The sequence below is a fragment of the Colletotrichum costaricense genome, assembly GCF_030867565.1.
Source record: "Colletotrichum costaricense strain IMI 309622 chromosome Unknown Scaffold_7.1, whole genome shotgun sequence".
In the NCBI taxonomy this organism is placed as follows: Eukaryota; Fungi; Ascomycota; class Sordariomycetes; order Glomerellales; family Glomerellaceae; genus Colletotrichum; species Colletotrichum costaricense.
This window is the reverse complement of record NW_026848236.1, coordinates 2,525,317-2,539,760: the sequence shown is the minus strand read 5'-3', so window position 1 is coordinate 2,539,760 and position 14,444 is coordinate 2,525,317. Positions and strand designations below refer to the sequence as shown.

General features: G+C 55.7%; 4 protein-coding genes across 4 annotated transcripts; 3 read left to right on the top strand and 1 right to left on the bottom strand.

Annotated features, from left to right (window-relative positions):
- Positions 1-591: 591 nt before the first annotated feature.
- Positions 592-1,125, top strand: CCOS01_07990 (uncharacterized protein; the record flags this gene model as incomplete). The annotated part of the gene is made up of 1 exon (XM_060456152.1): positions 592-1,125. The coding sequence occupies one exon, from the start codon at positions 592-594 to the stop codon at positions 1,123-1,125; it is 534 nt and encodes a 177-aa protein (XP_060314044.1).
- Positions 1,126-2,535: 1,410 nt separating this feature from the next.
- Positions 2,536-4,366, top strand: CCOS01_07989 (mucin; the record flags this gene model as incomplete). Its single annotated transcript, XM_060456151.1, has 2 exons — positions 2,536-2,601; positions 2,840-4,366. 2 exons carry the CDS (start codon positions 2,536-2,538, stop codon positions 4,364-4,366), a joined length of 1,593 nt encoding a protein of 530 aa, XP_060314043.1.
- A 3,649-nt stretch (positions 4,367-8,015) lies between these two features.
- CCOS01_07988 (mitochondrial protein cyt-4) lies at positions 8,016-11,335 on the top strand (the record flags this gene model as incomplete). The annotated part of the gene is made up of 2 exons (XM_060456150.1): positions 8,016-8,156; positions 8,234-11,335. 2 exons carry the CDS (start codon positions 8,016-8,018, stop codon positions 11,333-11,335), a joined length of 3,243 nt encoding a protein of 1,080 aa, XP_060314042.1.
- A 455-nt stretch (positions 11,336-11,790) lies between these two features.
- CCOS01_07987 (rhomboid family protein) lies at positions 11,791-13,578 on the bottom strand (the record flags this gene model as incomplete). Its single annotated transcript, XM_060456149.1, has 1 exon — positions 11,791-13,578. The coding sequence occupies one exon, from the start codon at positions 13,576-13,578 to the stop codon at positions 11,791-11,793; it is 1,788 nt and encodes a 595-aa protein (XP_060314041.1).
- Between the last annotated feature and the right edge of the window lie 866 nt (positions 13,579-14,444).

Here is a 14,444-nt window from a genome sequence, read left to right as displayed (position 1 = left end):
TTTTCTATCAACCCCAAATATCTGCCATTCCCATGTGCCGTCCCAATGGGCAGCATTCCTTTATTCGCAAGTGCCGAGTCTCTCGTTGCTTTACTTAGCGCAGCCAGCTAGCCAGCCCCCCTCCCCCCAGCCGAGGAAGTTTGAGCCGAGAGACACGCCATCTCTTCAAATTTGAGGACGGAACTACGGCGCCCGTTTTTGTTTTATTCCACTTCATTTTGTTTCTTTCTCGTCCTCGGCCCTGTTCTGCTCTGCACGGGCGTATTTCCCGTGGCCATTTGGCCCAGCCCTGGGCAGAAATAGAGGCACAGACTGCAGTAGGGAGAGTTGTCAGGGACACGGATGAAAGTGCGCTCGGCCGGTCACAAGGAGACGAGGGCGAGGCGAGGCGAGTCGAGGCGCCTTCTCTCCGCCTTCTTTTCGGATTCCTGAGCGTTCGAGTCGAGGGAGTGAAATGAGATGAGGATGAGGATGAGAGACGAGAGTTTTGTCTGCCCGTCTGACCTCACACTCATCACCGCTCGCTCTTCTGCTGGCTAGCTGGCTGGAAAGGTCCAGACCGACCCTGGACAGAGCTATTCGTCTCCTCCAATGAGTCTCCGACCCAAGTCCAGGGTACCTTCACCTCGCCAACCACAGCCGCCCGAGTTCCGCCGTATAGCTGCAGCGGGGACTCGCGGCTGGGGGGCCGTTCAGGTACCCATCGATGCAGGTTGGCTCGCCGAGTCGTTGCCCAACTGCAGCATCGGCGCCGCGGAGAGGATACACTTACAGCGAGTGAGAGTGAGTGAGGAGAGCGAGAGTGAAAGTGAACTGTCCACTGAGACATGCACCCGAGAAAAGAACAGCCTGCTTCGGGCCCTCTCCCCCGGGAAGCAGCTCACAATCATCACCTTTCCGTCCAACCAACACCCAGCACATCTCGTTCTTCAATCTCTCTCTGCCCCCAACTCGCATTTTCGTCCCCACACCCTCATGCACTCGGCTCCCAATATCACCTTCATTCGCTCGGGGGGGGGGGGGGGCGGCCAGTCAGCATTGGCGTCAGGCACAAGGCATAGGCGCGGGTGGCACAAGGTCCCCTCTTCTGTCCATATCTGCGTTCATGCTCATGCATATGCATAGCTGCCAACCGCTGAAGAGAGCGTTCTCCCCTTCCGCACATAGCTGAAGATGAGGGGATTGGGGGCGCAGGCCACGATGCAGACCGACGCGGCGGCAGTCGTTCACGAACTCGCATATGACGAATCGCATCGTGTTGTTGAGTGTATTGTCATCACAACATCAACAACACCATCATCAACAACAAGACCAAGTCGTCCAATCTCATCATCTCATCACTCGTTGCTCGTCAAGTCTGGTCTTTACACCGTCGGGTCTCATTCGGCTTGCCTTCCCCCCATACGTGCTGCACAGTTCGATATTGCACTATCAGCACAACATGAGGCGTGTCTCTCTCATGTCTCTCTCTCACTCTTACACTCACTCTCGCTTTCACACACACAACGTACCCCGGCCTGCCAGTTCAGCCATGAACAGTTCCCGTGCCGTCGTGCAACCCAAGCCCGAACGACATGTCTCACTCGAGTGCAGAAACTGGGCCCAACCATCCGTCATGTCTCTCCCCATTCCCTCGTTCGTCCACTCAGTCCAAACCCCCGATCCTCCTCGGACTCCCTCCTCACCCATCATTACTCATATTTGCAACGGCGGGCCTATCTCTTTTGGTCGGCAGCACATCCCAATTCCCACATTCTATGGAACCCACCCGGGCCACCAAGTGGTGCCGCTGGCTGAACGGACAAGCGAGCTAAGCCGCAAATGCTCTTGGTGAACTTGGTGCGGCGTGGACTCTAGAGCTATTCCCGCATGGCGTGTGCCGTCCGTGTCTGCGTCGTCTTGTCTGTCGTCTCTCCTTGAGAATAGTCACTATGCACGCACGGCACATGCATCCGCACTGACGCTGAGCATGGTGCTGATGCACTGACCTGACTTGACATGCATCACGGACTCTCTCACGCTCTCTCCCTCACTTTCCCTCACTCACTCTCCCACGCAAGTCAAGGAACTACCGCCATAGCTCCCTCCTACGTACTTGTCTTTGCCTTCCGGTCTTCTCCCCCCCTGGCACCCAGCCGCCCCTCCTGTCTCAATTGACGGTTTGGAGCTTTGCGTCCAAAGTCATGGGTCAGCTCCCGGGCTATTCCTAGATTGCCTGTAGAAGCAATCCCAATCCCAGAACCCCGAGCTTGTCCCTTGAAGGCCGGGGGGCTGAATTGAGTTCGAGCGTCGCTGATCTCGATGTATTGGGATGGCGTTCAAAGTTGATTCGAGCAAGTGCTCCTCTCTCTCTCAAAGTATCTCTGCCTATGGGTACTGCAGCTTGATGACTGCGGTATCGCACCCGCTCCAGGCCAGCCAATGTCCATTCCAAAGTGATTCCTTCCTGTGTCTGCGTGTCTCTGTACCTTCGTACATCCTGTCCTCAGTATGGTACGGCAGCTGCTCCATCCGTCATGCACCTCAGCAGATGCAATGCAGGTCCCGCTCATAAGCACCACCGCAACACGACGCAACACGACGCAACACGACATAGGTGCGGTGCGGTGCGGACGAGCACAGTCTCTGGCTCCAGTCCCATACTCCATACTCTACTTTTAGTAGTGCAAGTGGAGGAAACACGACGTCTCCCTCCCTCTGCTCGTTCCTGCATTAAGACACTACATACCCTCCTTGTTTCTCAATTCCATTCTTGCCCCCATCTACATTCCCGACCACGCCTTTGTATCTTTTTTTTCTTCCTCATCTCACTCACAACTCTTACTAAATCCTTCTTCAGTACTTTAGTTCCCTCGAACGTCTTCACTTTGCCAGTCTTGCTCCGGCCCCTACTCCGCCATCCACACATATCGACATCTACTTTGATCGTCCAGACACCGCACCCACACCAAAGACATTAAAGCAGCGCCGTAAAGAACGTCAAGCCAGACTTGCATCCGACCAAGTGTCCGACCGTGTCAAGAGACGGCCTTCCCGACGTGCCAACTTCCGCGCTTCGACGAGCTCCTCCGTCTACGTACGACTGCCCGACAAGATTCGGAAGAGGCACTTGACTACCGAAGAGCAGATTGTTGCTTCTCGAAACCGGAGACACGACATCATCCTTGACCCGGCTGATGAGGCCATCTACAAAGTTCGAAGACGAGCCTCTAGCCTAATTGTTCAAGACGAGTTGTGGAGTCCGACTCTATCGGTGAGACCTTCGACGATGGAGTCTCGGCGGCCGAGCCAGGATACGAGGAAACAAATGCCCAAGTCGGAAGAGAAGAAGCCCCTTGAAGCTCAGAAGAAGCGGGACTCCTTTTACGACAGCTTCCGTTGGTTGGAGGAGGATGACGACCTAGACCTGCGTTTACATCTCGACGATTACCATGCCAATTTGCGAGAGGATCTACCAGCCAACTCGAAACAGCGCAGGCCGTCGTTTCGTAGGCACCTGTCCATATCAAAGATACCGTTCGGCCGCAACTCGCTCTCCACCAACCGCCCCGGTACGACACCCGCCGGCGCAAGCCATCCCACGACCCCATTGTTTTCGAGTTCTCCAGTCAGCCCTCAGACAAGCTCTCCGGGACACGGCCGGCGAAGATCACGGGCGCTGTCTCTGATTTCACCAAAGCATAGTCCCCAGGACACTGTAGCTGCCTTTGATCCGGAGGCTGCACACTACCAAGATCCCGAGGCCCGGCTGAAGCTGCGAGTATATCTGGCCTCCCCTCAAAAGTTTGACGAAGCCATCGAGTTCGGGTTTCCTTCAAAAGAAGCCATGATCACCACCAAGCCTAGCAAGGACGTCAAGCCATTGAAACATCGACAATCTAGGGCAGCGTTGGTGGACGAGTCAGAAAATCTCCGCACCTTTCTCGCCGACGATCGGTCGTCGATCTTCAGCGATGATGGATCCCTTGATTCGGATTCTCCCAAGACACCCCATACAGTGGAGATGACAGCGCTTCGGCCGCCGCCCATCAAGAATGATCAGCTTCATTCACCCAAACCATCAACGGAATACGCACGGATGCCGGCAGAGGCGAGAGAAATGACACTGCGCATGACCCTCACCCGACCCGACCTCCGAGCCCACGAAGATCAAATGTACGGCTGGCAACAGAAGCCATTACCGCCCAGGAAATCCCAATCGAACGGCCTACGAGACGAATTTCCGACGTCGACGTACGTCCGAGATGCGTCGTCAAAGGAGAGCATAGAACGTCAGTTCGCGGCCATGGACCAGGAAAACGCTCAGGCCAACGACCGAGGCGTCATGAAGCGCTTTTGGAATAAGGTCCGTCGAGGACCGGCATAGCGCTCACCATTCCTTTCGACCATGCTCGGACCCGATGCTCTCGAATCGCAAATCTTACCAAACGCCCGTTAGACACAGGCAGCAAGATTGCAAACAACAACACCTGCATAATGAACTTAGAAAACAGCACTGTTTCTTATACCCCCATTCAATCTGTATACTGCCGAAATTCCATAGTGTCTATTATTTCCTATCTCAACAAAATTCTTCCAAAGCGACCTTTTCTGGGGTAATTGTATTAGAGCTGGGAGTCACTGTTAGAAGAAGCATATGGGGGCCGGGGGGAAGGGGTAATGTGGTAGTCGGAGAGGAATCAGGGCCTTTAACCGCCCTTTCCGCCTGTCACATTTGACTCAGTATTACGGATACGTTGGAGGAGAGAAAGGTCTAGAGAGATGGCAGATCTTTTACCTAAAAAGGGGGGGGGGGGGAAGCAAGGAGTTGCATAGGGTAGCATCGTCAAGTGGGAGAAGGGAGGAGGCACTCACGCGCAAAGCGTCAACAGAATAGGCCAATTCAACTAAAAAAAAAAGAAATCATAAAGAATCGACGTCCGCTCAAACTCTCCAGTGATTCCCCATGTGGTGGGTGCATGGCCACGAGGGAGTGATGGGCTGCGTTGGTGACATGCACCTTGTGTCACAGAAAGGGAGGGGATGCAGTGTTACCTACTGTGAGCACGGCACGCATGAAGGGGGGACTAGGTGCCAAGTGTCAGTCACTCTGACGGGCATGATAAGCACTCAACCGGCACAGTGGACGAGTCTCGAACCAGATTGATGGATCGTCTAGATCATGACTGCGGAGTGAAGGTTGGTACACTATCGAGTAGAGTAGGAAACGTAGTACCTAAGGAATACGGATTATGTGAACAGTCAACGTGGCTCTGAGCCTCTGACAAGAGTCTGACTTGACCCAGGAACCTGGCTGATAGCCAACTAGCTTTAAGCCCTACTAACGGTCGGACCCCCTCCTTCCCTTCCTTCGTCGGATGTTCCGAGGTTTGGATTACAGTAATATGGTGGTCGTTATAGGGCCATTTGAAACGAAACAGGCGGTTACTGCGTAGGCTGGCGTAGCAGGGAATAGTGGTGATATGGATTGCATGTTCTGGAACGGAGTGCCGAGGTCTGGATTTTCCTTGATAACAGGGTACCTGAAGTTCATTACCAGACGTAGTGATACGCAGGATAAGGCAAGCAGCCCATTTTCGTTTTGGAACATTGATTCCAGAACTTTGAAGGGGCCCCGGAGACTTGGAACGGGATTGAACTTTGACGGAAGAGTTTGGACGTCTTGGCACTTTGAAGTTGTCAGTGTGGTTGAATTATGATGGGATGAACCCTGGGGTCACTTTGTTGTCATGGCGAGCCGCTCGGATCTTTTTTTTTTGGTCTTGTCCTTCCCTGATTCTTCCTCTCTAGTCTGGTCCCTTGCTTCAATCATTGCTACAAACATTCGTTGGAAAAACGTTTACGGGAGAGAGGGGGCGGGGGCAATTTTTTTTCACACTACGTTAGTGCCGTCCTTGATGTTGGATACCGTGGTACGGATAGATGGACGATGTGCGTGAATGGGGGGTTTGTGCTTTCGTACCGCGTATATGGAAAGGCTGGTCAGAGGGAGGGGGAGAGGGAAGCGGCAGGCAGAGAGAGAGGGGACTGTGCGCAAAGGGATGGTATCATTGATATGGCTATGGTGTTGTCGTTGGGTCTCTAGCACGCGCGGGATGGCATGATGTCAAAGTCTTCCCTGCCTACTCCGTACTCCGTACTCTCTGGAAATAAACCATGGTGTGTTTGCGCTTTCCAAGGAGGGGAAAGGGTGGCTTCGGGAAGGTTGTGTTCCGTTGAGACCTCTTTCACCCCTTCCCGCCTTGAGTGAAATTTCCCGCGGGGGAATACCATTTGGGTGATCAGCCACGGAGCCACAGAGTCAGCCCGCCCACTGGTTCTTGTAAAGTTGGGATTGGCGCGTGAGGTGGAGGCTTGAAACCCGTTCGTGGTGGGCGTTTGTGTTAGGCCCCCCTACTAGGTATGTTGTCTTGTCTCGGCACTTTTATTCACATCTTGGGCTCTGTTTCCTTATTTGGGAAAGTAGCGGGAGGGGGGAGATTGGGTGAGGTCCATGACCGAAGCTAGAAACACCGTTTGATAAACTCATAATCTTGATTATTAGTTCAGAGACGCTTTTGGCACTAGAAGACGTTTTAGAAGGGGATTAGATGTTCAGGCTTCATTTCGTGGTTAGGAAGGTGCAAGCCGAGGGGGGAAAGCCATTACTTGCAAACTATGTGCAAGCGCGTCGAATGGTTCAGATGAAGAAGAAAGCAAGGAAGAAAGCGAGGGCCCTGCTGAATGGATACGTGCCCGGTACGTAGAGACTGGGTGAAAATAACGTTGCTTTTTGCTGCAGCTTTTGAGACGAGAGCTCGGGCCGAGGATTGAGGAAAGAAGTCATAGCGTGCTACCTAAGGTAGGCAGGTACCTTATGAGGGATGGATTTTGGACGAAATTTGAATGTCCAGCTTGGACACCCGAAATACATGCTTATTGTATGTGTAAATCATATGAGCCAGCCACGTGCGCCTCTCCGACGATTCTCCGGTTTTTGTTTCTTGCTGGCTTCATGTGTTTCGGGGTTCGTGGGTGGGTGGGGGGTTGAGATTTGGAAATCGAAACAGGCGAGGATTTGAGTAATGTGGAGTTTTGCGGGTTGAAACATTGTTCGATGAAAGGGACTTTCGGAGGATGATCTCACTGCTGTGTACAAGTTTCTAGGATGTAAACCTAATTACCCTGCGTGTGGGCGAGACGGATGGAAATGGACGGCGAGAAGGACATGGTGAGCTGCATGTACTCCGTAGGGCCCCGTTTCTAAGCATTTGTGTCAGGACCTAGACCAATGTTGATCTCGCGGGTGGACGGCAATCCCTAGATTCTTCGATGAGTCAGAGAGACAAAGACTGAATTGTGTAAATCTACGGTCGCTGCATGAGTTTGTCGTTGAAAAGACAATAGGGCAAACATGGCAAGGCAACACAAGTATGCCGCCTCGCTCCGGATGAAACGACCGGAGGAGAAAGTGCCGATGTGGGGCATCCCGGTACCGGCGCCGGAAGACAGCCATCGGCGGGATCCACTACTCATTTGGGCATACCGTTTATGAAGGGATCCACTGAGCATGCCGAATGTCCTCTGCCAACAGCTCCCAAAACCGCTGTCACTATCGATGAAGGGCATAAACTCACTATATCCCACAAGACGATATCCTTTACTGATCTATGCCCACGAGACGGTGCGTTGCGCCATAGACATCTAGTGCTTTACTTGTCCATGTTTGTCCAAGTTGAACTTCCAGGTTCTCTATGATCCAAAGCGTCGTTAATGTGTTGATAATACTCATAGTTCACGCTAGTGTTACTTACCTTACTTTACTTGACTCTTCAAAGCTAAATGAAGAGCAAGTTGAAGGTGCCTTCTCTATGTGCTATGAGATGTCGGTCACGTGATGACGCGAAAGTGGACCGAAAAGTGGATACTTCGTGGCGCGGACCAGAAATTTTGGGTGAGCCGCCGCGACAGAACGTCGTGGCGAGGGACGTCGCTCAACACTGTGCCCTCACAGCATTGCCATAACATTGCCCGCAATGTTGCGAAACTCGGGCAGACCATATGTGTGCTGGAGATGTCTTTCATCTAGGCCGTCATCATCATCAGTCGCCAGCGGCTTGCCGTCCACCCTAACACTCCAGCAGCTGGGGACAGGCTCATCCACAGAGTCCAGAAGGGTACGTCTTACTCATGATGAGGGCTTCCTCATGAAATGTTTCTCAGGATCTTTCAGTCTCACTGAACTCATCTACAGTCATATGCGGGTAGAAGGTCCTACTACAGCGGCAATCAGGGCGGTAATCATCGCGGGAACTATGACCACCAGGGCGGAAACGCTCGTGGTGGAAACTATGGCAATGGCAGAGGTGGGTATCGCAAGCCTACGACCACAGCCACGAAAGAAGAATTGAAATACATTCGCCAAAAGTCGGACATCAGAATGCGGCTCCGAGAATGGGAGAGCGCAAATTACTCACCCTCAAAGCGTCTGCTTCAAGACCTACCCGCGCAGGACACGCCGCTGTTGAACTACCTCACCAGACCTGACCTGCTCCCTGGCGCTTTGGGACTCATGAATGGTCGAGAGGGCGAGCTGCACGAGAAGACCAAGACAAACCGCGACTTGTCCAAAAGCGATGACCTCCAGGACCTGCGAGGATCTACGTTCGCTCTCAAACCCGGTGACCTGGTCGAGACAAGATACAACAGCGGCCGCTTGCCCATCCTGGCGGTCTGTATTGGCCGTCACAACAATTCACAGTACTTTTACATGAGCACCGGTGAACTCGTCCCAGAGCGCAATATTGTCACCCTCTTCATCCTCAAAAACTTTATCGACCCGTACAGACTCAAGCCCCTTGCCGATATTTTGCCTGCGGAACCCGAAACGGAGGAGCGGCGCAACGCGCTGTTTCACAACCATACGCCGGCCGCTCTCAAGACCGCCGCCGATTTGCAGAGAGATTTGATCAAATTCTACCAGGACTCCGTCTCGTTCTACCAGTCCCAGCTCACCCTGGACCTCGCGAGCAAACACTTGGCCACGGACGAGCGGCAGTACCTCAGCCTCGAGGAGATCGCGGATAAGCTTCTGCCTCAGCACGTGAAGGCGGGCGACATGTTCCTCCCTCATCAGCTGTATGCTGTGCATACCGCCCTGACTCGCGATGGATGGGGGTTCCGCCCGCTCAATATGAAGTGGCATAGGCGCAACTACATCTACGAGGTCAGGTCCATATCCGACCTCAAACTTTTGAACAAGGTTGAGAACCAGGTCCGCGAACTGGTGGAGGGCGCCGCGCTGCGCGAAAACCCGGCGCAATCCCTCTCCCTCCTCCGCCAGAATAGTCTCGGTTCTTTTATCCTCAAGGCCCGTGGGGTCATCCAGGCGAGCCGGCTGAGGCGAGAGTGGACGCCCCATGGCATGATCGGACCCAGCAACGACGAGGTGGCAAATCTCGCGACATGGAGCAAGCAGGATCTCGAATACATCCGCTTCATGGAGCTGTGGGCGTGCCATCGCATTGTGCCGAAGCCATCACAGCTCGAGAGTCTGGGCTCCACCATTCTCAAGCTGACGGACTGCTACAAGGATTCTGAGTGGGTGGCGCACTGGACAGCCTTCACTTTCCTTCAGGAGATTGGCTGGATTCCACCCTGGGATATTCCAGCTCGTTACGAGTACAAGCTCGCGGGCACTACGGTCCAGCGAGGCGCCACCATGGAGACACCCCTCGTGGACGTCAACGAATCACTCCGACCTGACATTGCTGAGGGCCACAGGCGAGACTGGGGAAAGACGACAATCTTTTGTGTGGACTCTGAGCAGACGGCCGATGTGGATGACGGCTTCTCTGTCGAGGTGGCCGAGAAGCCGGGGGAATATTGGATTCACATCCACATTGCCGACCCCGCCTCCCGTATCGACCCCAAGTCCGCGCTCGCTCGTCAACTTGAGAAGGCGCCATCGAGTTTGTACATGCCTGGGTACAACCAAAAGATGCTGCCGCGGGAGCTCGAGCAGGAGTTCTCGCTGAACCCCGGCCGACCGTCTTTGACGTTCAGCGCCAGAGTCAACGAGATAGGAAACATCCTAGATTACAAGGTCGAACCAGGCACTGTGCAAAATATTTTGCACATCCCAAAGCATGAAGTCACTGGCATCCTGCCCGGCCTTGAAACACAGACGGTCAGCAAGACCTTTGTCGTGGGCAAGCCGCCCCCGCCGCCCAAGCCTGTGAAGCGTATCACTACCGCCGCGGATTTGTCCCCGGAAGATAGGGATGACCTTCTCCTCATCAATCGCCTTTGCAAAGCCCTTAAGCACCGCCGCGTGGAGAAGGGACAGCTGCCGCCTTTCGAGACCAGGTTCGACTCCCCCAAGGTATCTCTCAACCATATCATCGTCAAAGGCGACGCCGATGACCTGACCAGGTCGATGGCGTGGCAGGGTGATCCGTTCATCGAGTTCAACACGTCCACGTACAGCAAGGCCGACCGTCTCGTCGAGACTCTCATGCACACGGCTGGCGAGGTCGCCGCAAAGTGGTGCCAGGCCCGCGCCATCCCCGTCCCCTACAGCACCCAGCCGGACGCGGTCACAAACGCAAAGGGTCTCGCCTCTTACCGCCGTGAGCACATCGACCCCCTGTCGGCGGAAGGAAAACCCATCCCCGCGGAGCACATCCACCGGCTCCTCGTCTACGTCGGCAACTCGGAGCTCTCGGTCAGCCCGGCGCCCTTTTACGCCGTCGGCGTCGACGCTTACGCAAAGTCGACCAGTCCCATCCGCCGCTTCAACGACCTTGTCGTCCACTGGCAGATCCACGCCGCCCTCGCCCACGAGCGCAAGACGGGCCGCTCCCTCGTCGGTGAGGAGCTCTTGTCCGACGACAATGCCGCCGCCATCCTTCCCTGGACGCACCGCTCCCTCTCCGACGCGCTGCCGATGCTCCACGCCCTCCAGCGCCAGATCAAGCAGGTCGACAACAAGAACGCCCCGACGCACTGGGTGGCGCAGGCACTACTGCGCGCGTGGCGCTTCGGCGAGGCGCCGCTGCCAAAGACGTTCAAATTCGTCGTTGATGCTGTCTACGCGTTTGGACTGAGGGGCCGGCTGAGCACCTTCTACAACCTGGGCGCCTCGGTGGACCTGATTAGGCTGGAGGGCTATAGTAGGCTCGCGGACGTGCAGGCTGACGATGTGATTGATGTTGAGATTGCCGACATCAATGTCGTGACGATGCAGATTTGGTGTCAGCCCGTGGGACGACGACGGGTCGACAAGAAGAAGGCAGCTAAGAAGGATGCTACGCCTGCTCGGGATGCGGCGGCGGCTACTCCTATGCCTGCTTGATTGCCTCGGGCAGCACAACCTTGTAAAACCTGTAACATCACCTAGAGAGGACTCTCCTCTTGTAAGAAGGACGAAAACGACTGTACAATATGGCGTGGACTTGATTTAGTTTTGTAAGATAGTATGACGCTGGGAATTATCAACACACTGGACCGACATATGGGGTCGGGAAACAGGCCATCGAAAATAGAAATAGGTTGGCTACCTGCATAACATTGTCATGATCTCAACACAAAAATCTAGTCGCATTTCAGACCCCGAGAAGAACGTTCCCTCTACTCGTCTGCGAGCGAGATGCAAATTTACAAAATTTTAATATCCCAACAAAGGGGGTGATAATAGGGGTCAACCATCTAATATCCCATGAGTTCTACAAAGGACTGTAACTATACACAATTCACCCTCCCATTCCTCCTCGGAGAGCAAAACATCTAGACGTATCTCCTGACTCTCTCTTAAGCCTCGACATCATTCCCGCCGTCACCCTGTCCATCGCGAGGCGGCGCATCAGCAACAAGATCACCCCTCGCCTTCTTCTTCTCCAACCCATCCACCCTCGCCCCCTCCGCCTTCCGTCCCGTCACGAACTCAATCCCGACTAACCCGGCCAGCATACCAAACAGATGCGACGTCAGATCAATCGTCTGCTTGCCCCGCCTGAAAAACGCATAAATGTGGAAACCCAAAATCAGCGCAATGAACCCCAACCCTTGGGGCCCATTCATCGGATCCGGCGGGAAGCCCAGCACCTTGAACGAATCGAACCGGTGCATCCAAAAGTACGCCGTCGCGACGCCAAACACGGCGCCTGACGCACCCACAGTCGAGACGGTCAACAAGCCGCGGAGCGTAAACGCCGTCAAGCTGCCCAGGAACCCGACGGCGCCGGAGGCGAGGTAAATCGCCAGGAAGTTCGCCCGCCCGACCTCGTCGTGCAAAGCGGTGCCCATGAACCACAGCCCCACCATGTTCGTCGCCAGATGGCCCAGGGAACTGTGTGAGAAATTCGCCGTAATCATCGTCACGGCCCGCGGCATGCCGTGCACGAGCACGAAATACCGGTTCAGGAACCGCCACAGCGGCGGCACGCGCCACGCGACCGAGACGAGGACGTTGAGCGCGATCAGCGCGCCCACCGTTGCCGTCGAGGCGCTCACCTCGGGGAACAGTCGGTCGGCGTCGCGGGGCGGGGTGTACACCGCCGCGAACGCCGACAGCGAAGCCACGAGCAACAAGACGACGGCCGCGGAGGGGAGAATGCGCTCGGCGAACGTGAGGGGGGGCGGAGCGGCGAGGTCCGAGGCGGCGCCTTGTTCCGTCCACTTCGCCATGCGCGGCGTCATGGGCGGACGCTTGATGGGGATGGAGAGCGTGCCCGGGTTGTACTCGATGCCCTTTGCCTCGGCCTCGGCGATGAGCCGGGCCTCTTCCTCGGCGGCTTTGGCTTGGTTCTTTGCGCGGATGGCGTCGAAGGCGCTGTAGCCGTATACGGGGTCCGGTTTGACGACGGGCGTTTCTTTGCGGAGAGACGGCGTTTTAGAACCGGCGGTCGACGAGGCAGCATCACCCTCGTCAGCACTGCTCTCCTCCTCCGCGAGGTCCTTCTCCAGCGCGGCAAGCTCGTCCTCGGCCCGGAGTCCCGCGTTGAGGACCTCGTCGACGGGCGTCTTCTCGCGGAGGTACGCCAGCGCGGCGTCGCGCTGCTGCGCGGTGAAGGCGGCGGTGTTGATGGCGAAGGCGGGGTCCTCGAGGGTGCCGGCGACGCGGCGGCCGTGCATGATGCGCAGCAGCCGGTTCGCGGCGGCGGGCTTGAGGGAGGCGCCGAAGACGGCTCTGGCTTCTGCCGCCGAGAGGTCCTTGTTCTCTTCCCTGAACCGCAGGCCGTGTTTGTCCTTATAGTCGAGCGGGAGGTCTACGTATTCGCGGAGCAGGGGTTCGTTCTTGTAGTCGGTTTTGGGTGGTGATGATGATGATGCGGAGGAGGAGGAAGCCCATCTTTGTGTTGACTTACCGGCCGTTGTGGCGGCGAGGCTGAGCGACGGCCATTGTCTTCGGCGGAGGGGCGAGGGGCCCGATATGTACGTCCGGGTAGCGGCGGGCGTCCGCCAGGAGGTGATGGTGCATATTGAAAGAAGTCGTGACGCGGGCGAACAGCTCGTCGTATTCGGCGCGGAACGGCACGCGGCGCGCAGGCCGAGGTGTAGGAACGATCTCGAGGAAACGAGGCCGAATGAGGCGTTCATGGCTTCCTAGAGCCGCCCTGGGTGGGCGACGCAACCGTCTCTTTTTGCTCGTTTCGCGGGAGCGCACCAAAAAGCTAGAGACTCATGAATGCGCCGGCTGCTTGTCGACGAAGAGGTTTCCCTTTAGCAAATGCTGTAGGCGTATGCCACCTCTCGTAATGTGAGCGCTGTCGTCGCACGTTTGTCGCTGGTTCGTGGAGGTAGTGGTGGTGGTCGTTCGTCGTCGTCGCGCGCGGGCGGCGTTGTCGCAGTGGCTCAATCTCCAAGACGCAATCGAAGCCCGTAAATTCTTTGGTACCTGTTCCGACCACGGGGATCGGGACCGCGGCAGCCGGCGAAGGGCAGTTTCCGGCCCATCCCCGGGGCTTTGGTAAGCACGCAGGAACTAAGGCACGTAATCGATAACGAGGCGAGCGGATAAGTCCGTCGGCGGTAAGACCTAATGGAAGGTACGGAGTACCTAACTTACCTACCTGCCAGTGCACTCCCCCCTTTCGTCATTTTCCATCAAGGTATCCGTACCTGACCGGCCCCTGCTCATTCCCCACCGCCGGAACCTTCTACTGCACCTTCCACCACCTTCCCACCCCGCGCTCAGCTTCGGAAGGAAGCTACCTCACCTCTCCAGCTGGCAGAAAACCTGCGGTGACGTTGCACGGCATCTACCTGGGAGGACGTCTCTTTCTTCTACAAACACCAAGCCTGCACATCGTCATCGTCCCCCCTCCGTCCATCCTTCTGTCCAATCCCCCACTCGTGAACAGCGTCGTTTCTCATTCGCTTTCACCTTCTTCCCGTCTCTTCCGCTGCCCAAGAACTTCATCTACCTTTCTTGTTCACACACCGATACCTTCAGTCTCTTTCTC